The sequence below is a fragment of the Haliaeetus albicilla genome, chromosome 2 (genome assembly GCF_947461875.1).
Source record: "Haliaeetus albicilla chromosome 2, bHalAlb1.1, whole genome shotgun sequence".
NCBI lineage: Eukaryota > Metazoa > Chordata > Aves > Accipitriformes > Accipitridae > Haliaeetus > Haliaeetus albicilla.
Genome location: NC_091484.1, coordinates 39,979,823 through 40,003,715, shown reverse-complemented (window position 1 = coordinate 40,003,715; position 23,893 = coordinate 39,979,823). Strand labels below are relative to the sequence as shown.

At 36.2% G+C, this 23,893-nt stretch overlaps 1 protein-coding gene across 7 annotated transcripts in view; it reads left to right on the top strand.

Moving 5' to 3' along the window:
• KCNH8 (potassium voltage-gated channel subfamily H member 8) overlaps window positions 1-23,893 on the top strand; it is a 207,173-nt gene that overhangs the window by 61,904 nt on the left and 121,376 nt on the right. For 6 of the 7 annotated variants that reach the window (XM_069772010.1, XM_069771991.1, XM_069771999.1 and 3 more), the window contains exons 2-3: window positions 6,321-6,554; window positions 22,192-22,323. In XM_069772010.1, coding sequence (XP_069628111.1) covers window positions 6,321-6,554; window positions 22,192-22,323 — 366 coding nt within the window. The remainder of the gene's footprint in view (window positions 1-6,320; window positions 6,555-22,191; window positions 22,324-23,893) is intronic. The other variant, XM_069772019.1, reaches the window with a different exon arrangement.

The following is a 23,893-nucleotide window of genomic DNA, read 5'->3' as shown; positions in this document are numbered from 1 at the left end:
TATAGCTTTTTTAGTTATGTCAGCAGTGTGTGCTGGCAGTCACTGCACAATCAATAACAAATAAAGCTGGTCAAATAGAATGTAATAGTTTTTTTCTGAATTTTTTTTTTTTTTTCCCAAATCAACGCAGCTTAAGGGTGGGAAAAGAAATATTTCATTGTAACCTCGATTCAACTTCATCTATTGGATTTAAATTATTGTTGCACATAATATATGTGTAATGTGATTTTTTAATTCCAGGTAAATATCAAGAAAAATGTAAAAAGACATATCTTAGATTAGTTAATATTTCCTTCCAAGGAAAGCATGTTGACGTCTGCTTCTGCTAGTGGAGTTTAATTTTGAAGAACTTCAAAGCCATCTCTGCTAAAAGTTCCTCTCCTTTACTATAGTTCACCCACTACAATTGCACTGATTTTTTATTTCAAAGGTGCTCTGTGATGATAAATGAGCAGTAACAGCATTGCTACTATTTGAACAAAGTCCTTCTCAGTCCTTATACTTTAGAGTTCAGGTAGATGCAAATGAGATTGGGATTAGAAAAGCAATAGGAACACATGCAGAGATTTCTAATGGAGGAGCAAATTATTTTCTTTTTTTAAATTTTTTTCCCCCTCTAGCATCCCAGGAGCCCATTTCACCATGAGGGTTATTTTTGGTTTTGTTTTTTTATTTTGTTTCCCTCTGATACTGTCTGGCTTTTTGGTCTGCTTTGTTCTAGGAATAGGTACTTTGACTGGTCATGAAGAAAGCTGCAGTCATTATTCTAGTATTGACCTGATGCACTAATGGCAATGAAGGCTGGGTTTGAGATCGTTAAACACTGAGTCTCTTAAATGGCTTATGATCTGTGTTTACCAATAAGACTAGGGGATAATTTAGCATCCAGATGCCCAAGTTTTGCTTAGGTGTCTCTATGCTGAACTGCATCAGAGATTAACTTTTTTTGTAGCTATAAATATTGCGTACAGAAAAGCATTTTCACTGACAGACTAAATATTATTGTAAATGCAAAGTGAAAGGTTGATTTCTTAGCTGCTGAATTCGGAACTTTTCTACATAATGGGAATTCTTTTTGGCAATGCAGGTTAAGTGGGAGCTATGGCAGCTCACCCTTGAGCTGAGTCCATAGAGCTAGATACTTCAAATATTGTTTTGTACTCTGAATTTGTAGCTGTTACCCAATTTTATGAATACATTTCCTTGTAAAGTCAGCCTTTATTTGAAATGTCCTGGCTAATTAAATCAATTATATAGCTTACAATGATGGGTCCTTTGTTCATCAGTCCATACTTGCAGTTTATTATGCAATAGCTCTACCTTTTACTGTACTACTGTAAATTCACTGGAATATATGGTATTTTTTTAGTGAAGAGTGGGAAGAGGTACCAGTATAATCAACTTTCTTTCTTTCTGACTCACCTATATCTGGATAAATCTTAACTTCACATTAGTGACCCGGTTAACTGTAGTGAGATTTTCAAGAGGAACTTTAATATTTGGAATTGTAGGCATTATGAAATCATTTTGGTCTCAATCAGATTCAAAGGACAGTAGTTGGTAAATGAGCTTGAATTCTAATTAAACTCACTTGCATCTAAATATGCTGGTATAAAGCTAAGGGTTTTCATATGCTATTTTTATCATTCAATTAGGTAATCTTTACTGATAATGTGGTCATGTTCTCTGTAACAGTAATTTGCGTGAACCTGGAATGAGACTCGTTTTGTTAAGTTGCACATGTAGGCACTGTGGAATCAAACCTAAATGTAGTAAATCCTTTCATCCAGAAGAATTACGGACTGTTCTCCATTTGATAGAGTAGCTATGTGAGTCACTTGTTTAATTAATGCAGCTTCTTTGATTGCTAGGGATTATTTTTTTCTTTTGTACATTTTTTTCTTCCTTTTAAATTCATAAATAATTTAATATTTAAAATTAGAATGGTGGTTGGCTGTGCTCAGTTGCACAAGAAGTCAGATAGATGTTCTCTTCACTGATAAAGATGAAGACTTGCAGAAACCATCTGGACTTTGATTGAAAAGAACCGTTACAAGAGCTGGGGAAGCACAATGATGAGATTTATAGCAGACATAGCTACAGTGTTAAAGCAAAACCCCTTTTGTCATTTTTTGTTAAATAAGATGACAGTAAGATTTATCAAGGGAGTGCTGAGTTTAATTGTAACATGGTCTCATTACAAACAGTCAGATAAATTGTGTGCATTAATTATGAAGCAGAGAATTGCATAATAGCCTTTTCCTTTAATTATCTCAATTCTAAAGCTCTGCCATGGGATGTTTAACAAACCTGTGTCTCTGTATCTGATGGCATGTGATATAAATTTGTTCTGTTTCTTAGGTTATAATTTTTGGGTATCAGGTCATTGAAACAGGGCAACAGGGTGTAAGCCTGTGATTGAAGGTGTAGGTAGCATAGGTCTGGTTCAGCTTGTTTAACTGTCTCTGAGTTTATGCTATGTGTCTGGCAGAGGTTTCTGGAAACTATGCAAGTCTTCTGTTGATCAATGTCTTATCCACTCCAATATGTCCTGCTTCCAAAGCAAACATAGGCATGCAAGCTCCTAATATTCTTCCTTCAAACTTTCATGTGAAAAAGTCATTTGATCATCATAGAAAATAAGCATAGAGGAAAAGAAGCATAATTGAAACAAATCTGCTTTTAAATTGTGATTAATAGTTTTGGAATACCTCTGTCATATTCATCCGTGTCTGCTGACTTGCTGCTAAAGGAAAACTTGATGAATGTTGTTGGACTTTCTTGTGTCTAGGCTTCTTGTCCCATCTTTAACAGAAGCACTTTTAAATCGTCCTTTACACCTCACGCAGGCTTGAACATAAGCCAGTTATTTTTACCCGAAGGTAATATACAAGTACACAATTTGAATATTTTTATTTACTTTGCACAGACTTAGAGCACTTAATTTCTGAGCTGAAGAGTGCCACTCATGGTTTTGTCAAAATCTGTTCTTTCAGGTTGTACACAGATTTGCAGCAATTCTACTCTGTTGTTGCAAATGCCCTGCGCTCCTAAACAGTCCCAAAGACTCAAGGTTACATCTTTCTCAACAGAACATGAATTTAGCTTGGATGTGTTTTCTTGTCTAAAAATAAAAAAAAAATCCTACCAGTAATCTAGTACTGTGTCCTGATCAACCAATCTGAATAAAATAACTTAATATTCAGGCTGATGAGCTGAAAGAATAACATGGAATTCAACATCCTCTTTATTATTATGGAAGTGTTGCAATCTACACATAAACATATACCAAAATATACAGACCGATAGGTTTGTATCACTCATTGCAACTTTCCTACTGTAAATTCAAAAACAAGCAAAATTGCTGTCTTCCAGTCCATAAATTTCTAATAAATTATTCTAAATAAAATAAATTATTCTAAATCCTACTCCGGATTTTAAGATCTAGCAAGCTATCACCGAAGATCATAGAATTAAATGCTGGGGGGTTTATTTGTGTCACACTGAAGCCTGAATGATAAAAATTTCACCCTCAGTTCTTGTTTCTTGAAACATTTTATGGTTCTTTATGTGCACTAGGAATAGCAAGTGATATTAAAGATTCCAAGCTATGAAAGTAAATTACAGAAGTAAATAAACTTTTAATCAGAAAATTTTAAGATATGTTTTTAAAAAAAGATTTCTTTGTGTAACAGGTAAATGTTAATTATCACTTAATAAATATTACTGAAGAATTTGATGAAACAGGTGATTATTGGACAAAATTATGTTTCTTGATCCTTAAATGCTACAAGGAATTTTTTCAATAAATTATTTAAATATGTTCCTTAGTCTACTATTTTGGGATTACAGGCGCATCTTTCATCATTTGATTTGTACTTCAAGTTCAAGAAAAACAGAAAATATAATACTGATTTTCCTAAAGCTGATGGTTTACTGTTCTACTCAAAAAGTTCAGCAAAATTAGACTTGCAAGCCTTATCAGACATCTGCTGATGTTAATGGAAAGATTGCTTCTTACTCTAGCTGGCACTGGATTGGCTTTTAGAAGTAAATTGTTTTCTTCTATGAATGTTAAAGTAACCCAAAGTGTTCTGGGTTCACTTTGATGTGAATGACAGCAGAATCTGGCCATCTTAAATTTTTCATAAAAATCATGATATGCTTGGTAAGCTCCAGTGTATTCCTGTTCATAATGATATTCAAACACTCCTGCACTCTGAGAGCATCCTCCTTACCCTTTCTGTCTTTTTGGTGTTCCATATTCTGCTTCATGCAATTCACAACAATTAGAATTTAAAAAAAAAAAGTCTTTGCATCACATAATTATATCTTAAACAATAAGAAACCCAGGAGTAAATTAATTTGATAGCTACAGATGCATTTGGAATGTATGATCTGCAGGTCAAACACCATAACACCATCATTAAACTGTACTGCAAGCATATGATTTTAATTCTTTTGGCAGTGTGGGGATTTAGTTTTGTGTTGACAAGGGGAGCAGCATGTCAGTGCATGAATGGTAATGATACTTATTCCCTAGTTAGGCAAATAAAAATGACAGGCTAAGTCAAGCACTGCACTGAACCAGAATGCATTTTTAAATCACATTATTTGGTAAATTAGAAAAATCTGTTTTAATATAACAATCATTTATTGAAAGACTTTAATTAGATTTAAGCAAAAGGTGAGTAACTGAAGCAAAGTTTTAAGAGTAAATTGATCATTTAATAAACCTCAGCATTGCCTTTAAAATACTGAAATCGTAGTAGTATCAGCCATAGCATTTTATCCCTTGGGTAAATAAAGAGTAACGTAGCTGAAGCTGTTGGAATTTCATGGATGTAGAACTCTTGTGACAGTTAAGGCTGAAACAGACCTATTTTTCCTCTATTTTAGCTTATGAATTCTGTCTCTCCCTTCCCCATTCATGAATAATATATCCCTGTATGGGGATTAGGCATATCAACCTGAGTTTTCCATTAAAATAGTTCATTATTTCTCTTTAAATTTATGAATATTTATCAAGGGATTCTGGGTTAGTTAATAGTATTTCCCTTAATACATACACATGAATCCACATGCGCATAATTCTGAAAAATGAGAGGTATCTGTCTTGGGACTAGACTGCTCCTAAGCTCCCGCTAGCAAGCTGTAAGGTAAACATTCCTTAATAAGCGATAGGCAAAAAATAGTCTTTCCTCCCTCAAAGTGAAATGTAGACAGATTCCTCCCATAAAACTTTTTTTTTTTTTTTTCAATTCAAGATGGGGAAACGCAGGCCAAAAAACTGTATGAGAACTTCATATATTTTCTGGAAAGGGTCTCCATGCTAATTTAAAAAGGCTGTAAACTGCTAGAGCTGTTGACGTAAGTTGAAGATGAGAGTCTAAGGCACAAAACCTTCAAAGACACTTCAGCAAGGCATGAAAATGAGCTACTAGGCTGCAAGATTTGCCAAAGATCTGAGTTCAAATTAGAACATCACTTTTGGTGGTTGATGTCCATGTCAATATACTATTCTTGAATTTATCATACATAATATTTGCATCTTACACACACTGAAAAATTATAAAGTGCGTTAAGGTGTAACAGGTTGGTGAATTTTTGATATGCCTGTTTCATAGGGGAGAAGTATGGTGGGGCCCTGGAAGACAGTTGGCAGTGTTTTTGGATGAAATCTTTTTCCCTCACAAAAAAAAGGAGAAAACAAAAGACACAGAATTCCATGTAGCTCTAGAATGTACCTCAACTCTAATTTTAAGGATTTCCTTGCAAAATTATATAAAAGAAATTAGTTTGAGTGTTGATAAAGGTCAACTTTAGCTTATTGAGAGCATAGAGAGATTAACTTTTTTTAAGATACAACTGTGTCTGTTCTGACTGCAGTGTAGTTGGAGTGGCAGCATAACAGAGCACCTTTGAAATTTCTCCAAAGCTTCCATGTTTGTCACCAGTCTTTGGTCAAGTGGTTGTTTTAATGCGCTAACATTAAATCATCTCAGAGGCAGTTATAAATTATTGCTGGAGGATGCAATGAGGCAAGCTGTATGGGCAGTTATAAATTATTGCTGGAGGATGCAATGAGGCAAGCTGTATGTAGCCATGAGGAGCCATCCTATGAACATGCTTTGTGGACTTGATTTTATTTCCGACTAATGGTCTAAAAAAAGAAGTTTCATTCTTGTTTGCAGGCAGTTGGGACTTTGCGTCTAACTGTATGTCCAGTTGTGCCTTCCTATGAAGCTAAAGGAAGTATTATGTCAAATGATGTAGAATTCAGACTGTAATTTGTGTTTTACTTTTGTGTTCTTCTACAGATAGTAACTTCATCCTTGCAAATGCTCAGGTGGCTAAAGGATTCCCTATTGTTTACTGCTCAGATGGCTTCTGTGAGCTTGCTGGATTTGCACGAACTGAAGTCATGCAGAAGAGCTGCAGCTGTAAATTTTTACTTGGTGCTGAAACAAACGAGCAGATGATTCTTCAAATTGAGAAATCATTGGAGGAAAAGGTAGAATTCAAAGGAGAAATCATGTTCTATAAGAAGAATGGTAAGTTTTTCTTTCCTGTTTTGTTAGTCCCAAAGAATGAAACTTAGCATTAATACATATAATATGTAGTATGCATTTCTATGTAATGATTTTGGATATCTATAATCAGACTAACAGGAATAGATTTTAATGAAGACAGTTGGGTACACATTGAGACTATGTTTATATTAGTGTTACTGATTTTATGTAAGTATATGAAAAGTTACAAAGCTGCAGAGAAGAAATCCAGGGTCCTAAACTGTGTTGTGAGATACTGTGTTATCTGCACTCAGTATGACACTGCATTTTCTACTTTTTCTGATATTGAAGTTCTTTCCCCTTATTGCTGAAACTGTAATTTAAAAATTAATACTCACTATAAGGTAGACAGTGGCTGTGTAAAATTTTCAGCCCCATCAACAAAATGCTCAGAACTTTGAATGATCCAAGTGACTTATTCTCCACAGCCACTATGTATAAATACAGTAATAATGATTTTCAAAAAATGGGATAAGTACCCTAAGCAAAATTTAAATTTAAGTATGTATTGTCACATAAAACAAATTCTGGGCATTAAGCAACTCCATAGATTTCAGTAAATACCAAGTTGCACTGCCAAAGCTTTCACTCCTATAGTAGGGCATTTATAAAGACAATTCCATAGTCAAGATGATGGAGCCACGGAAGAAAGCGCCCCATGATGCACACTTACCTGCTTCTTTCATTTGTATCAGGCTCCTTCAGTGTACCTATTCTGTAAGTGTTTACACTGCCATCATTCATGTGATCTTCAAACAGATGACACTATGTGAGATACTGACAGGACTGCAGCCACTCCAGTGCTACAGGAGCCTTCACATGTGCTTAATGATCCGTGGGTGCCTCTTGAGTAATACCTTCCATTTTATTATATGGCTAGAATTTCTGGGCATATATTTAAGCCACAGGTTTTTCCTCATAGATCCTACTTATGTCTTTACCAATGAAAATATATTATTACTATTATATTCAATACTTTAAAAAGTTGTTTTCTTAATAACTATATATTGACAAGAAGATAATCAGTGATTTAGAGTATTAGGAGAAGGCAGCTTCACTTTCCCTGACTTATACAAAAAAGAGAAATGTTGCTTAGTTGGCTTGTGTTCATGACTGCTATTTTTCACAGTATGAAATTTTGAAGTTATTTTGAAGATGCTGCTAAATGCTTCCTCCTCTTGTCATTTTGGGGAGGCTTGGGGGAGTGTTTGTTGTTGGTGGGTTTTAGCATTTAGATATGACTCCCATAGTTCCTTGAACTCATGTTTCAGGAAAGTTACTCAAAGACAGTAGTTTTAAATTTGTAAATCATGTCTGACTACAGGGAAAAAATAATCTTAATCGGGCAGGATAAGAGCTGCTTTTCTCCAGCATTGTATAGTGATGAGTGGGCATGGTGCAAAGAGATTTCAATGTATGTATATGAAAGAAGTAAACCTAACATATTCGTTTCACTGTCTTGGTCCTGGATGATAAATTGTGATTCCTTTACACAATGAAGGGGTGCTTCAAACCTATAATAGATATGATTAATGCAGGCAAAAGGAGATTGCAGGTCAATTTGCTTATCAGTGAAGTAGCTGAACCACAGATAAATAGATAGAGAAATAGTTTAGAATAATAGAATTCCCACAATCCATCCTACTTGCATCCATGTGTATAATTTGACTGGAAGTAATTCCAAGACATTTTCTGAATATGAATAAATTTCCCAGACTGCTTATTATATTTTTCATTTTCATGTATTTCTGTACCACTGGGAAACAGAAATGAATTTATATTAAAATAACATGAGACTGTTCTCGAATAAAAGCAAAATTTATCTTAAAAAATAATCTTGTTTTTTCAACAGAGCTGCAAAGTGCAGACACAAAATTTGGTAAATCATCTGTTTTAGCTAAATGTTGGTTTGGGGGTTTTTTCAGAAGAAAAATTGAACTTCTGAAGCTGTTAGGCTTATACAACATTGGCAGAAAAAAAAAAAAGAAAAAAAGATGTCTTTGTTGCAGAGAAATGTTTTAAAAATATTTTAAGACATAAGAACTTCGGGAATAATGGCCCCCAAATGACTGTATGGATACGTTCTGGCTTACCCAATATTGAAAATAATTGTCAGATGGGCTAGTGCCCAGTGTAATGCCAGGAACATAGGCCAGAGGGATACAAGTAACTAGCCATGTCTAGTTGTCATAGGGTTACATTTCAGTGTCCCATTAGGATTTTAGGGTGTCAGAGTAAAACTAGGTATCTGGCTTTAGTCCACTATTCAGAGGTAAAGTCTTGCTCTGTATGCCTAGCTACGAGACCAAATGAACATTTTCAAGGATAACTTCAGGGATAGAAGTTCAGCTTCAGGGATAATTCTGAGCTCACAGAATAGACTGACATCCCTCAGTATACTTCTTAAAAGCTTCATAATGAGTACAACATTATGATAAGAAATGACTATGAGGGAAATGAATGTATGAACACAATAACTTTTTCTTGGTTTCTTCTTCTGGATTTGACGTAAGATGTCGAAGCTTGAAATTTGTAATTAATCATGATTTTTTTCCATGTGTGTCTCATCTTTTGGGTTGATTTCTTAATTGCCACATCTTTTAATATTTGAATTTGATTTAAACTCAGTTTAAAATTGATTTAGTTTTTATCATTAAATTAGATTGTTCATTCTAAAGAAGTAGTGATTCAATCTTGGGACATAAAGCTTTTACTAGTTTTGATCTGAATTTAGTAAGCTTGAATATGGGGCCTTTCACAGTTACTTAACCATCATTTAAGAATTCACATAGTGCTTCTGCTCAGTAATTGTTAGTTAAAGGAATGACTGTTATCACTAAAGCAACCCCAGCAACCAACATGCAATTTCATGGAAGTTCCAGACTGCTCTGAGCTGACACTGCAGCAAGTAAGAGTGACATGCAAGGAGTTGGGTAGGGAGCTAAGTAAGATGGATTACCTGTCTGTGGGATGAAATGCAGGATTTCATTGTCTTTGTCATTTGGTTTTGGATCTTAATGAAAGGATGATCTTCAGCAGTTGTACTCTGACCAAACTGTAAAACAATCCACCTAGAATGACTAGAAGTGGATAGGAACTTTTCTCTGTTCCTTTTGGCATTTTAACAAATCCTTAGAATAGGATCAACTGGGTGTACCTTCTCATCCAGGATATTTTCTGCCATGTTAGCACAGAGCGGTGTTAGAACTATGGCAGCAGCAACAGCTGCGTCAGAGAGAGGTGTCTTTTGAAAATCCCGCTCAAAATACACTTTTCATCATAGTTGCAGTATTTATTTTGGTTCCTCAGTCAGTTTCTAACTTTTTTTTTGGTCAGAGCTATATTGGGTTTTGAAGACAAACAGAAAAGGAAACTCTTAAAGGACAAGGAATTTTGTGATTGTTTCCTTCTTCAGAAAGTTTTAAAATTATATAGCTTAGGAACTGATTTTTTAAATGACTATTTTTTTTCTCTTACTATTTCTACACTTTCTTCAAAACATCTGCAACAAATTAAGTTGTCAGTTATGATAATGGCAATACAAAGTAACCTTTCCGAATTCAAGTGAGTTGTGAGAAAAGAACTCACTCCCTGGATGTCTTTTTTAGAGTGATCTGAAAGCAGATGGACACTATGCTGAGGAACTACATTTAGACAAACCCTTCTTTTTCTCCCTGCCAGACCACTGCAGAAATTTGCCAATAGCAAGTAAATGCAGTTAAATGAGGTCTTCACAATCCCCCAAACTGAAGTACAAATAAGCAGCAGCATGGATTTTTAATTTTTCTGTTACAGCCTAAGATGACGCTACAATAAGCCCTATAATCATTGGCTTAGTCCAGTCTAGGTTCTCCATCTTCAGCTGCTGAGAAAGTCATACATTGGTTTCCTTATTACCCCATCAGACTAATTTCCTATGTCTCAAAAATCAGTTTCTAGTATCTAAAAAGAGGTCTGTTCTTACATGCACCCTCTTAAGACCTGCAGTAGTCCTACAACCTTCCTTCACTGAAAGGAAATTGGCCTCTTTCTGTGTATGTGTAACTTGCATGAAACACTGTGTAGTCAGCGATGGCCACTTCTGACTTATGGACATTTGAGAGGCTTCACTGTGGTGTCTGTTGTATCTGTGCAGCCCAGCAACAGGGCTGTTTGTGCAGGCTTTTGTGGACAATTAAAAATCCCTGCTGTAAGAGGACTGGAGCAAGTGGGTGTTGCTGGGACCAGCATTACAAGTTGCCTTAGGCCTTGGCTGCAAGCAGTTTGCTTCATCTGTGATAGACCACGGGGACTCAAGGGACATTGTCACCTTCTAGGTGTAAACTGATTTAAACACTTCGGCATGTGGCTTGTAGTTCTTGGCCCCTAAAGATTTGGTAACTTGCAAGGTCAGGAAGGCATGATATAGTTATTTTCTTAATTTTTTAATTTTAAGAGTCAATATGATTAAATTGAGGTATTTTGGCTCTTCTTATCAGTGTAGGAGAATATGTGTTTTAATAACTCTGTAGCCTGATCTGGAAGGTCAGGACCAAGGTATTTTTTCAGATTAGCAGAATATGAATGGAGAAAGGGTGAAAGTCAGAGCCTCTTACTGAGTTGCTGGATACCATCAGGAAAATGGCCATTTGAAGTCTAGGTGCAACAGTGTTCTCACAAGAGCAGCAATGACAGCCACAGGCAAATGAAATAAGCCTCAAGCCATGAGACATCATCTATAGCCTCTGCCATGGTTGCAGTTGAATAATGTGGCTACAGGATAACAAAGGCTCCATTACTTTATTTGCAATTAATGCATGACTTGTGTTAAGCAAACAAAGAAACCTGGTTTTAGATGATGAGTTTAATCTTATTTAAAATTATAGAAGACTTGATTAATTATAAAGAAATTTAAGACATTAATTTCCCTTAAAATGAAAGAAAATTAGGTTTTCTTAAAGCTTTTCTTCTCTACTAAAAGTATTTTGCTTGTTGCAGAAATGGTATCCCTTTTTTCCAACAAGAAGTCTAAAAACCTACTTTTAATGGTTGTCTGAAAATATCCTGTGTTATTTTGAAAGATGGGAATTGCATGGTACCTTTTTAATACGAACTGACTCCCCGCTTTAACAATCTCCTGAAATCCACCATGTCTTTGGGAAATGTTAAACCCAACAGTTAGAGAAGAGGTATTTATTAGAATTTTCTAATTGAAAAAAAAAACAACAAACCTTCCGTACAGAGACATCAATTTGCTAGTGATGTCTACTTACTAATGTAGAGGAAGTCCCTTGACAAGTTGTTTGGCAGGATACTTCATTGCAATGTGACCTTACTGTTGCTCTGCCTTAAAAACATGGTCTAAAAATAAGAAAGCTAAAAAGCTTTTGTGGTTGGTTTGCTCACATTATCTAAATTATAGTACGAAATACAGGACGAGGGGAATAAAAAGAGCAGGCAACACTGAAAAATTAAACTGATGGCAATATCTAATTGCAACTACATAAGCCATAAACGATAATTTGTATCTTTATAAAAGCATACTCTTTTTTCTTTTTTCTTTTTTCTTTTTCTTTCTTTTTTCTTTTCTCTTTTCTCCTTTTTCTTTTTTTTTTCTTCCCCCCTTCCATGTAGCTCAGTAGGCATTACAAAGTTTCACTGATCTTGGGGAAATCTTTATCTTGAAAAGCAGTATAGTTGTGGATGTAGGCAGAAGGCATGTCCTTATTTTCCTCTGTTTCACTGAAGAGGCAATTTTTTGGCTCCTTTTCTCTCCAAACACTTCATTTGATTGACCCACAGCCTCTGATAAAAGGTAGTGTGTAGCCTTGAAGTGTGTAGATGTTTTAGAGACAGTCCCAGCTTCTGCAGCAGAAGAGGAAGACAGGGCAGACTTCTGCTCCTCTGGAGAGCCCTGGCTTAAAGTCTGCAGAGCCTTGAGTGAAGCGGTCAGTGAAAGCCTGCAAGGAGATGCAAGGGGATGAACTCCAGTTAGAAGAAAAAAAAAACCCAACCAAACAAACAGTAAAATCCCCTGCGTGCAATGTGATCTAAAACATCTGAGATCTTTTGCTGTAATTTAATGAGACTTCAACAAGACTGCTGCTTACTAACTGGCAGCGCTGATACTTTGTTTTGATGGCACTCGTGGTGACATTGGCTAATAGCTTCTTTCAATAGCAACATGATTTATTAAAGCGTAATTCACTAAGAAAAAACTTGTTCTCCTAGAAGCACATTGATAAGTAAATAAATCTGTATGAGAGTTTCCTGCTGCTTACTGCATTGTTACAAAGTGATGGGTCCTTCACTCCTTACAGATGATTACAGATTAGTGTTTCCACACAGGCACCCTGGGCTTCCAGCCGCACTTATGAATGGCTGTTAGTAATGCTGTATGCAGTTTTTTATTTTTTTAAGATGTATTTCATTATGCTACTTTTTACACAACCATTTTTAGGAAGAGATGGACTTATTTATTTCGCAGTGGGATGTTTGTACTACATCAAACTGGTCACTCTTCCCTTCAAATTTTGTCATAATTTTATGGCCACAGTGAGGCTGCTGATAGGCTGCCTTTTATTTTTATGAGTTTTAAATCAAGCTTTAGCTAAAAGCTGACTTGCGTCCCTGTGCTTCTCCATGACTTAGGCTGTTCTTTAGTTAAAGAAAGATCAAAGTACCATTTCTCCTGATGACTACCTGCCTCCTTTCTGCTGACATTTCCTTATTTTGTTCATGATGCCCAAATCCACATACCTGGATCATGGTGCAGACTAATTGCCTCCTCCTGTGCTGACAATTGCAATGAGTTCTTGCATTAGCTCCATAGTTTTTTGGAAGAGCAGCAAGAGGCGCATGTCAGCACTGTCTATTGAACCCTCTCACTGATTTGGCTACGGAATTGCAAAAGCAGTCTGATTTTATAAAGCAGTTAAGTAATTAAAAGGTTAAAACCTACTCCTTTCCAACTGGCAGGGTTACTGTAATTCTTTTCAGTGGGCAGGCTCAGAGTCTGTTTACAGCATGTGCTCACATGGATTCAAGTGGTGAACTGGGAAGATTAATCCTCTCTACAGTGTTATGTAATTCCTCAGTGTGTGTTTCAAAACCCTTCTGTACAAAAACCATAAACCTGACAGGATGGAAGTATCAATCCAGAACCATAATTTGACCCCTTCTCAGGTCCCAGCTTTAGCCCCTTCCTTACAGAAAGGTGCCGATGGACAGCGTGTCAAGTGCAGGTTAAAGTCCTTGAATCACAGCCTCAACAGAAAATCCTCAAACTTGCTGAAAACTGCTGATTAATATTAACAGATAAAACTAAAATAATAGACAGGAACTATAGAAGCACTGATATTCTCATTAAGCAAAAAAATTCTCTGACCTAATCTTGTGGAAAAAGCAGTGGAAAATAAATGATCAGTTTCTAAAATGGAGCTTTGCAGTCTAAGTGGACAACTAACCAGCAGAATCCCCTCTTTCTCCATGTAATGCCTGTTGAAAGCTATATGAATAAGTGTGAGGCTGCGACCAGCACCTCTCCCAGCTGGAGACCTCTCATTCTGCAGACTCCAGAGCTTCTGTTTCTAGGGGTTGCCACTGCCAGAGACACAAGAATCAGGGTCACAAAAATATTTTGCACGAAGATATTTTCATTTATATTTTTAACACTTGTTACTTGAAACAGAAAAAGTGGAAATTTTTCTTTATAAGTGTAGTGGTCTGTTTTGGTATTGCTGTGGTTTTGCTTACAGGAAATTTCGCGTCATCTTTGAAGCTTCTTTTTAAAAGAATAAAATAATGAGCTTAAAAGCACAATAATGTCATTTGAAAACATAGGTGTGTTTAGATGGATGTGGGCTACAACTCCTCCTGATGTCAAAACATCAGACACAATTTTTAAAAGGTTAGGTAGCTTATAGGGAGAAACTGAGAGAAATGAAAAAAACGTCTGCATAGGTACATGCTTTTTGATATGTATATGTGTATATATGTAAATATATATGCACATATACATACATACCTGTATATGAGAGCTCATCCTTGCTTAAGAAAATTTCTTGCTTTTTTTTTTCAAGGGACAAAAGTACATCCCTCAGTAGACTGGGAAATCATATTTACTGCTGTGATTACATCTACATGTTGGATTAGAAGCTCTGAAAATCCAAAAGGAATAAGGACCATAGATTGTAAACACAGTTTTAACAATAGATTTCAAAAATACAGTAATCAAGGGAAAGCAAACTTTGCTCATTTTGGGATTGCTCAACTCAAAGCAATGAAAAAAGCAGAATTCAACTCAAGAAAGTAAAGACTAGAGTGCTCAGGAAGGATTGAGCCTGACTATTTCCGAAACAGTCAATACAAAGATATTGAAGAAACAATATTCTGATTTGGGTTTTGCTGGTTTTGTTTTCTTGTTTATTTGGGGGTTTTTTTTCCACTTTAACTATAGATATTGGAAATTTATTTATGTAAATAGACTGTGTCAGTCAGTACTTTCCTAGGAGTTAACTGACAAATGCTGAATGCCTCATACTATTATGACCGTGACAGAGTAATGATCATTGAAGGTGGAGGAAAAGTTGCGGACTGATAATATTTATGAATCTGCCCTGAAGTTTTTTGCATTTAAACAGAATGCATTTCATTCACTTAACTGCATTTTTGGATAATCCTGTGTATTTTGCTAATTGTTATAAATGTAACCTCATAAATGTATTATTACATCAGGGAAGTATTTATCTCCTTTATGCAGTTTTCTTTTCTAATCTGGATGAAGATAGGAAAAGGAAATTAGAGCAGACAAAAAGAAAGTAGTACACATAAGGATAGTGTATATCACATAGCTTTAATAGGCATTGCTTAGCTTCTCTGCTTTTGCTCAATGAAAACTCAAATGTAACTAGAGGATTTTGAAATGCAGTTTCATTAAGTAGGAAAGATAGTGGAGTTATAAAAGGAGAGACAGGAAAGCTGAGTAAACAAAGCTGAAATGTAGATGTGCTGGAGCTCATAAATTAGTTTGCATAAAATGTGCGCTGCAGACTGTACTGTGTTGCATACAAAAAATGCAAAGAACACCAAGGTTGGAAAAGTCACGGTCTTGAACCAGGAGCTGCCATAACAGAGGCAGTCTGTGTTCACATCATAATAAATGGAGACTCTGAGGTGGTGAGTTAAGCCTCTCTCTGCTTAACGTTGGCAGTTGCAGGGGAGGCAAGAATAGGAGTTTACTGTCCTGAAGTGTCTCCTCTTAGAACATCCTTTCCCTCTCTCCCTCTCTCCATCATGGCAGTGACAGCAGAAAATGTTAGACATGCTGGGCACCATGACATAATGAGTCACTGAGTTACCTTGCAGTAGAGGGAACAGAACATAGGTTGAAGATGGGCACAGAAAAAGAGGGTGAAAACACATGGAGGGGGGGATTTGCACATTCTCTGATGAGATGTGATAGATTTGAATAATTTCATGTGGTACTCCATAGCCTATACAGAGGGATGCAGAGCTATTTTTAATGGAAGTTTCTAAATCAGCTCCACAGGTTTAACACTTACCTACTTATTCATACTGAAATGCAATTTTTACTTTGTTAAGGTATCTTACATATCACCTTTCCTCTTCCAAGTTCTTGGGATACCACTGTATTCTGGTTTAAGATATTTTGGAATGGATTTATATTGGCTGTTAAAACCTGTAGGGAGAGTTGCTTGTAGGATACAAGCATGATCTGTTGACCATACAGAACTTGGGGAAACAAGTTCTTGAGCCTTCTTTACTACTCCTATGAAAGTGTTAGCACAACCATCAGTGACCATATAACTATCTCCTGATAGCCCACATGTGGTGGTGTTAGTTTTCCTGCGATATTGTCAGACCAAAGATTGTCACTAGGATATAGCACACAGGCTGTCATCTACAGTAGCAGAATTCAAGGAAAAAAGTGATAGATGTTGTTAATACATACATGTGATTTCTGCAGAGATGATGGAGAAGAATGAGGTGGTTATTTGCTTAAAGCAGCAAAATCTTGCATTAGCTGTATTAATTGATCATTGTCAAAGTTGTGAAATTTACAAGAGAGAAAGTACTCTAATTATAGCTATACTTTTTTCAGCTCCATTCCCTTTCTGTTTAGTTCAGTGGCTTTTTTTTTTTAAGCATTGTTTTCTTCTTTGCACTTTGCTCTCCTCAACAAAATGTTGACATCTTGTCAAAACCACAGAACATTCAAAACAAAATGTTATCAGTAATGCTGGGAATCTTTGGATAAGCTAATGAAAGAGAGGCAAAGTTTTTGGTGCCGTGGTCTGTCAGTCTTGGAGTCTGTGGTGGAAAAGTGGAAATGATCAGGCTAAAACTTCTCTGGCAATATCAGGTATCCAGCAGCAGGTTTATTTTTCTAATTAGTGACTCTGTCAATGAGACTGTTGTACTGCTGAAGATTTAGCATCAACCTTGTTGACGAGTTATTACAGCTATCTATATGAAAATATTTTTATCTTTGCCTTTTACATAATAAATTGCTGGAAATAGGGTAGTGTGTTTTAATTTTTTTTTAAGGCGTGATTTGCATCTACATAAAAGAACATTCAGTTTACTAAGTCAAGTACCGAAACATAAAGAAATGGGTCAGATTTATGATGTCTTGTGCAGCCTAGTTCTGCCCTCTTATGCATATATATCATGATAATTATTTCTTGAAGAGTGCTTGTTTCATGCCACAAGACTTGTATATCTAATATGCAAAACATTTAAACTTCCTTTTCTACTTCAGGTGCTTGGTTTCTTAGACTATGAAACATTACATTTGGTTAGTCTGGTATGTTATGTGCAGATGCAGAGCTTCATGAAAGAGCTCTGCATCTTAAGCACTCTTCCTCTCACCACAGAGAGGTGGAGATAAGTCACAGGAATTTGTTCATTTGTTATTTCCCACCCTTGAGTGACGGAAGAGGCACTGCAAGCTGGCTCAGTGTCTGGAGAGTGGTGTGGTAAGCAAAGTCCAGAGGCAGCGATGGTCTGGAAGTGGATATAACCACTGATTGTTAACACATGGCAAAAAATGGAAGCCTCAAGGTTCTCTGCCTGGACAAAACTACTCCCAGGCTGTCAAAAGCAAAAGGAGAACATAGCTTTGCATCAGTATCACTGGTTCTAAGTCATTCAAAGGAATATGTGTGGCTAAGAAGATACTTACTGCAGAAAAGCTCAACCAAAATTTTGACCAGATGGGTGCAGAATTTAATTATTTTGTTAAAGAATTAAAGAAGTTGGTTGTCAATAAACCCATTCCATTTCTATATTATGATACCTCTGCAATACCCAAATATCCACCAAAGATTTCCATTCTCGGTATTTCATTGGGTTTTGTCTAGGTTGGGCAAGACTAAAGATTGAGCAAGTATTATTGTATGGTGAGTACACATAGCTCATCAATAGGGCTAATGGTCTGAGTCTGTTCCTTGGTTTAAGCATGCCTTATTTTCTAGTGAAAGGAATGCTTGGCTCTGAAGGCTATTGGCATTCTGATGGCATGGTTTTGTATAAAATCTCCCTTTTAAATTCCTTGGTCTGTGGACCTTTATTTTGATTTCAGTCTAAGGACAGACTTCTAGCGGTCAGAGTGAGGAAAGGTAGAAAGGGTGGTTGAGAGACTGACCATAAAGCACTCTCTTTTTTATGTATATATAAAAGGTGGACTATAGCCAAATTGCTCTGTGATAAGATTATGCTTCATTTGGTCTCTTTTTTCCTTCCCTGTGATGTGCTTATATAAGCCTTGAGGATATTAAAATATATTTTGAATCTTCAGTTCATAATGCAAGAGGAAGATTATTCTTTCTCCAAAAGTGGTGGCTTGGAGCAATAAAGAGAGTCTGTATATAAATAAACCTCCAAAAGAAATTTCTTTGATAGGCTCTTGACAATACAGAAGACCTTTGTATGCACCATCTGAAGCAGGGAAGGAATTTCTGTCTCACAGACGAGTGCACTCAAAAGAACTGTAACAAAATAGGACACTACTTTTCTTGATGCATAGAAAGTTCTTCTTTTGGCTTATAGAATTATATGATGCTGGCTTTCAGTAAAAACTATGTAACAGATTGCACTGGATCAGTATATTTTTCCAAGAAGTCTCCTCAATAGTGAAAGATAGCACACTTCTGTTCTTGGCAGAGTGCAAGCACATATTGACCTAGTCCTGACCAAAACTGGATCATCTCCTCTAGTCCTGAAGAGTACTTCATATTCATTTGCTCCTTTCAGAGTAAAGGCAAAAAACCAAACCAACAAGCTCAGCTTAGGACTTCTGAAGATTGAGTGTATAAGTAATGCCAAGACTGGCAGCTCCACCACACAGGGCAGTAGCCTGGAATTCTTCAGGAGAGAAGTAGCCTGTGCATGTATCGGATATGTGTTTTCCTTAGTGGTGCATAACATTTTTAATGCGTATTTTCTTTGCTTAGTCACAATATTTTCAGGCATAGTTACAGAGGAAGAGGAGGAGGAGAATGACGACAGATGATGAGAGAAAATATGATTGAAGAGAAACAGCAAATGACATTAAATGGTGACAGGATATGGAACATTTTCAGTGACCAGTGTTCACCTGCAAAGAATTCAAATGCACTTTGATTATACAAAAGAGCAAATGCATTAAAACATGAAACGTTAAATGGATTGGTCTCTATTTCTAATGATGAACCTTGTTACAATAACTTCCTTAAACCAGCAAATCTATCTTTTCAGATAATATTACCAGATGTGCTTCTTAGCATAACTGAGTTAGGGTTGTTTGGACATGTTTCAACAAGCCTTAATGACTAATTTGTATGTGTGTGTAGAAAAGACATGAAACAATCGAAAAGAGTAAGATATGCTTCTACTCCTGGAGTCGATTAAAAGAGCTGTCTAAAAGACCATTGTGGCTATTGGTGTTGTTTAGAAGAAGGAGTTGAGAGTGACTTCTTGTCCAATTGAAACTACTGCTAGAATGCAGCCAAGCAGAGTGTAATTTTACAAGTAAGAATTTGGCCGGTCTAAGAGTTAAAATAATATTCTTTAGAGATCTGTGATTCTATTTTTAAGCAGAAAAGTAAAATTACTTAATGTTGCTTCTCTTTGAATGCATCACTTCAGATTGATAGGGTGGTGGCTTTCTATAACATTTCTGACAGTAACACCACTGAGCAGTTTTCCCCAGAAGTTTTGATAAAAGACTCAAATCTGTACAAAAAATGAATTAAGAATGGATAACTAAAATAGAAGAAGGAACAGTAGAAATACCTTGCTTCTGACATCAGTTCTGCCTTCTTTTAAAGGGGCTTCTTTGCTTGCTCTGTCTTCAACCTCAAAATGAGAATATTTAAACCCAATATAAAGCCAGTCTGCTTCTTCCCATGACTTTTCTTTCCTTCTCCTGTCTTCCTTCCTCCTGTTGTGGTTTAACCCCAGCCAGCAACTAAGAACTATGCAGCTGCTCACTCACACCCCCCCCTCACCCAGTGGGATGTGGGAGAAAATCGGGAAAAGAAGTAAAACTCCTGGGTTGAGATAAGAACGGTTTAATAGAACAGAAAAGAAGAAACTAATAATGATAATGATAACACTAATAAAATGACAACAGCAGTAATAAAAGGATTGGAATGTACAAATGATGCGCAGGGCAATTGCTCACCACCCGCTGATCGATGCCCAATTAGTCCCCCAGCGGTGATCCCCCGCCCACACTCCCCCCAGTTTATACACTAGATCTGACGTCCCATGGTATGGAATACCCCTTTGGCCAGTTTGGGTCAGCTACCCTGGCTGTGTCCTGTGCCAACTTCTTGTGCCCCTCCAGCTTTCTCGCTGGCTGGGCATGAGAAGCTGAAAAATCCTTGACTTTAGCCTAAACACTGCTTAGCAACAACTGAAAACATCAGAATTATCAACATTCTTCGCATACTGAACTCAAAACATAGCACTGTACCAGCTACTAGGAAGACAATTAACTCTATCCCAGCTGAAACTGGGACACCTCCTGTTCCCAATTCTCCTTGTCCCTTCTTTAAATACCTTAAGTGGAAGCGTTACCTGATGACTGAACTAATAATGTTACTCTCAAAGCTGCCTGTCTGCCTCTAGGAAAGTTTGCCCAGGATGGAGACGACCAGATGAATTTCCTTCGAAGCATACTTTTGTACCTTCAACTGTGGTGGTCCTTCAAAAGGGAAGCTGCTGTTTCACTTCCCATGCTTGCCTACAGCCTGCAACAGGCAGTCAAGGGAACTTCCAGTTAAAAATTTAAATTAGAAAGCTGAATTGTGATCTTGGTGTCTCCAGTTCATTTTCAAAACTGCAGAGTTCAGAAGACAGCAAATAGAGTGGGAAGTGACTAATACACTTGCTCTTCCTAAGGACCCCTCCAAAGCTCAGCTGATCATTTGGCATTAGTCAGTTGTGGCAGCAGTGGTCCAGGGAAATACTCCTGTTTCTTTTTATGAATGAAAGTAGACTTGTGCTTGTAAATGAATGCCAAAAATTGTATGTTGGGAAGGAACATGACTGTGGAAGTGTAAAGACATGTCGAAAAAAGAAATTTAAAACTAAAAAAGTAATTCTGTAGCAGTACTTATATATCTTATAAATAATATTAGTAAGCTGATGGTGGGTGGAGGTAGTTAGTGCTGATACCCAAAAATGAAAAAGACAAAAGCCTGGCACTGGGCTGAATTATCTCAGAATGGATGGGACTGGGATCTAGGATGTTTGCCAGGATCTCTGCTATACTTCCAGTGCATTATCAGCATCTAGGCATTCACTATCTTCTGTTCTGAGTGGTCTGCATTATCAGCAAAATTATGAATGATATCGTTGGAAATTAACAATGTACCTTGCAAACAGGACATGTGACACAATCAGTGACAACAGTAACAATTTATTTTAAGCCGTATAATTATGTAGCAGGTGTAGGCAGAGAAAGGTTGTCAGACTCAGCATTGTCTAACTTAAGTCTTAGCAAGGTGAACATTATAGACAGTAAGGAAGATAGCTGATATTAATTTTACAGACGATTTGTGGTATTATAAATCTCACCATCTGTAAGATGCAAGGAGTTAATTCTATTTCTATTTTAAGTCTGATGTCTGATTAGTTTAAATATCTTTGAATTAGTGGAATGATGCTCTGACTATCAGGTCTTCTGTCAAGAGGTTTTAATGAGTATCAAGTCAGATGATTAAGGCAGAACGATTCTATAGTAAACATGGAAGCTTCAGATGTCAAGTTAACAAAGTGAAAGCTATTCCAGTAAAATAAGCAACATCAGTTGAGAGTTCAAAGGAAAACATGGTTTCAGAGGAGTAGGCAGCTTCATTAAACTCTATTAATGATCCCTGTAGATAAATTTTGCATTTAAATTAATGCCTTGCTTCTAGAGAAAGCAGTATTACTGAGCTTCAGCCAATGATGCAAAGAGATTTATACAAGCTGAACATCTGTGATTCCCTGACTACTAACCTCCTAAATAAGATTTTTTTTTTTTAGAATTACATTAGTTGTAGATTTAGCAGTTCACTTTTTTTTTTTTTCCCCCTTCTCTCTGCTAAAAGACAGCTGTTTGAATTAAATTCATTCTTTATCCTTGCAGGGTCTTCATTCTGGTGCCTACTGGATATTGTTCCTATAAAGAATGAAAAAGGAGATGTAGTACTCTTTCTGGCCTCTTTTAAAGATATAACAGACACAAAAGTGAAGATTGCTGCAGAAGACAAAAAGGAAGGTTCGTGTGAATTGCAACAACTTTGATAAGAACCAACATTGATAAGTTTTTGAGTCACACCCACATGAACTCTCTCTCTCATGTACACTTCAATATAGAGACCTCATAGCTTTCCAAAGAAGAAATTAATACGACATGGAAGGATAAATAATCTGTTGAAGTTCTTATCTGCAATTTTTTTATTTACATATTGCTTCGTATTCTGTAAACATGGAATTCAGGGAACAGAGTACTTTGTCCTCAAAATTAAATTTCTCTTAATGTACCATGATCTAATTTATTTACTTTCTGGATTTTCAGAGGTACATTTTGGAAAAGCTAGACCTTTTCAGACATTCCTTTTGTGAACCTGATTTCAGCCTGACCGAGAGATGAATGAATGCATTTTTTCATGTTTTTTCATAAGCAGAACATACAACTTTAGAAATTATTTTGACTATTGAGAAGCATGACTGTTCTTGTTTCATCAAATTTTCATTACATCATATGAAATTATAAAATTTATGATGTCTTTAGGAATATCCAATAGTATAAAAAATACATTCTCATATGTATTTGTTTCTGAAAGGAAACAACGCAAGGATTCTCTCATGAATTTGGAAAAAGGTTGTGTTATGCTAACAATTCACAGCTGCCTTAAAATAATTTTGACTGTATAGTGTAGTCAAGTTTTGCTAAATTCTGCTAACACAAAGCAAAGACAGTGTGGGGCGATGGAGGTTATGCAGTCAGCATTGACCTGTGTTGTGTATCAAAGTCAGTAAACTTATTCCAGGTTTACATTTTGTAAGGATATAGTGAACCAAGACTTTAGGGTTGCAATTTTTCAGTCTCAGAGGAACTGTCTAGAAAAAGTTTATCTGTAGACAGAAAGAATAATGTTCAGAATTCTGTAAAATTTCATTACTGTTGAATTTTCCAATCCGGTACTACTCTGGGTTTTATTTAAATTTTTTATGCTGTGATAGCCATTTGCTCTCTGCATATCTCAGAAACAATATAGATATGGCCTTAGAACTCCTTTTTCTCCCTGTCGGTTTCTGAAGCAGGGGAACAAATAATATTCATTTTTTTCTGATTTTAAATATTAGCTTTTCAATAACATTTTTATATTTCAGTTACAGAGAAGTGTAATTCAGCATTCTTTTACAACAATTTAGTAATTTAAAACAGAAAATATTATCCTTCCCTCTGCTGCTGAATATTTGTAAATCAACATTTATGCTAACAATGTCTGCCTTTTCTGTATACTTGGACTAATAATTTCACCTTTGTCTTACTTTTCAAGCCCTGAATAATGGAGGGTGTTATTTGCACCCTTCACTTTTGCACCAAACATATTTGAGCTGGAACACTGAAGAAAGGCTTTGAGGTAGTATACAAGTACATTTTGCAGCTTTTCCTTACATCTAATTTCAACCAATTACTTCACCTCGAAGTCAAATACTTAAAATATAAACCGTATTTTATCTAGTTTCTCCTTAAACCTCAGAAAATGTTAGTCTTACAAAAGTTTTAGGCAAGTAATTTATTAAAACATGATATGTGGGGCCAAGTAGAATAGATTATC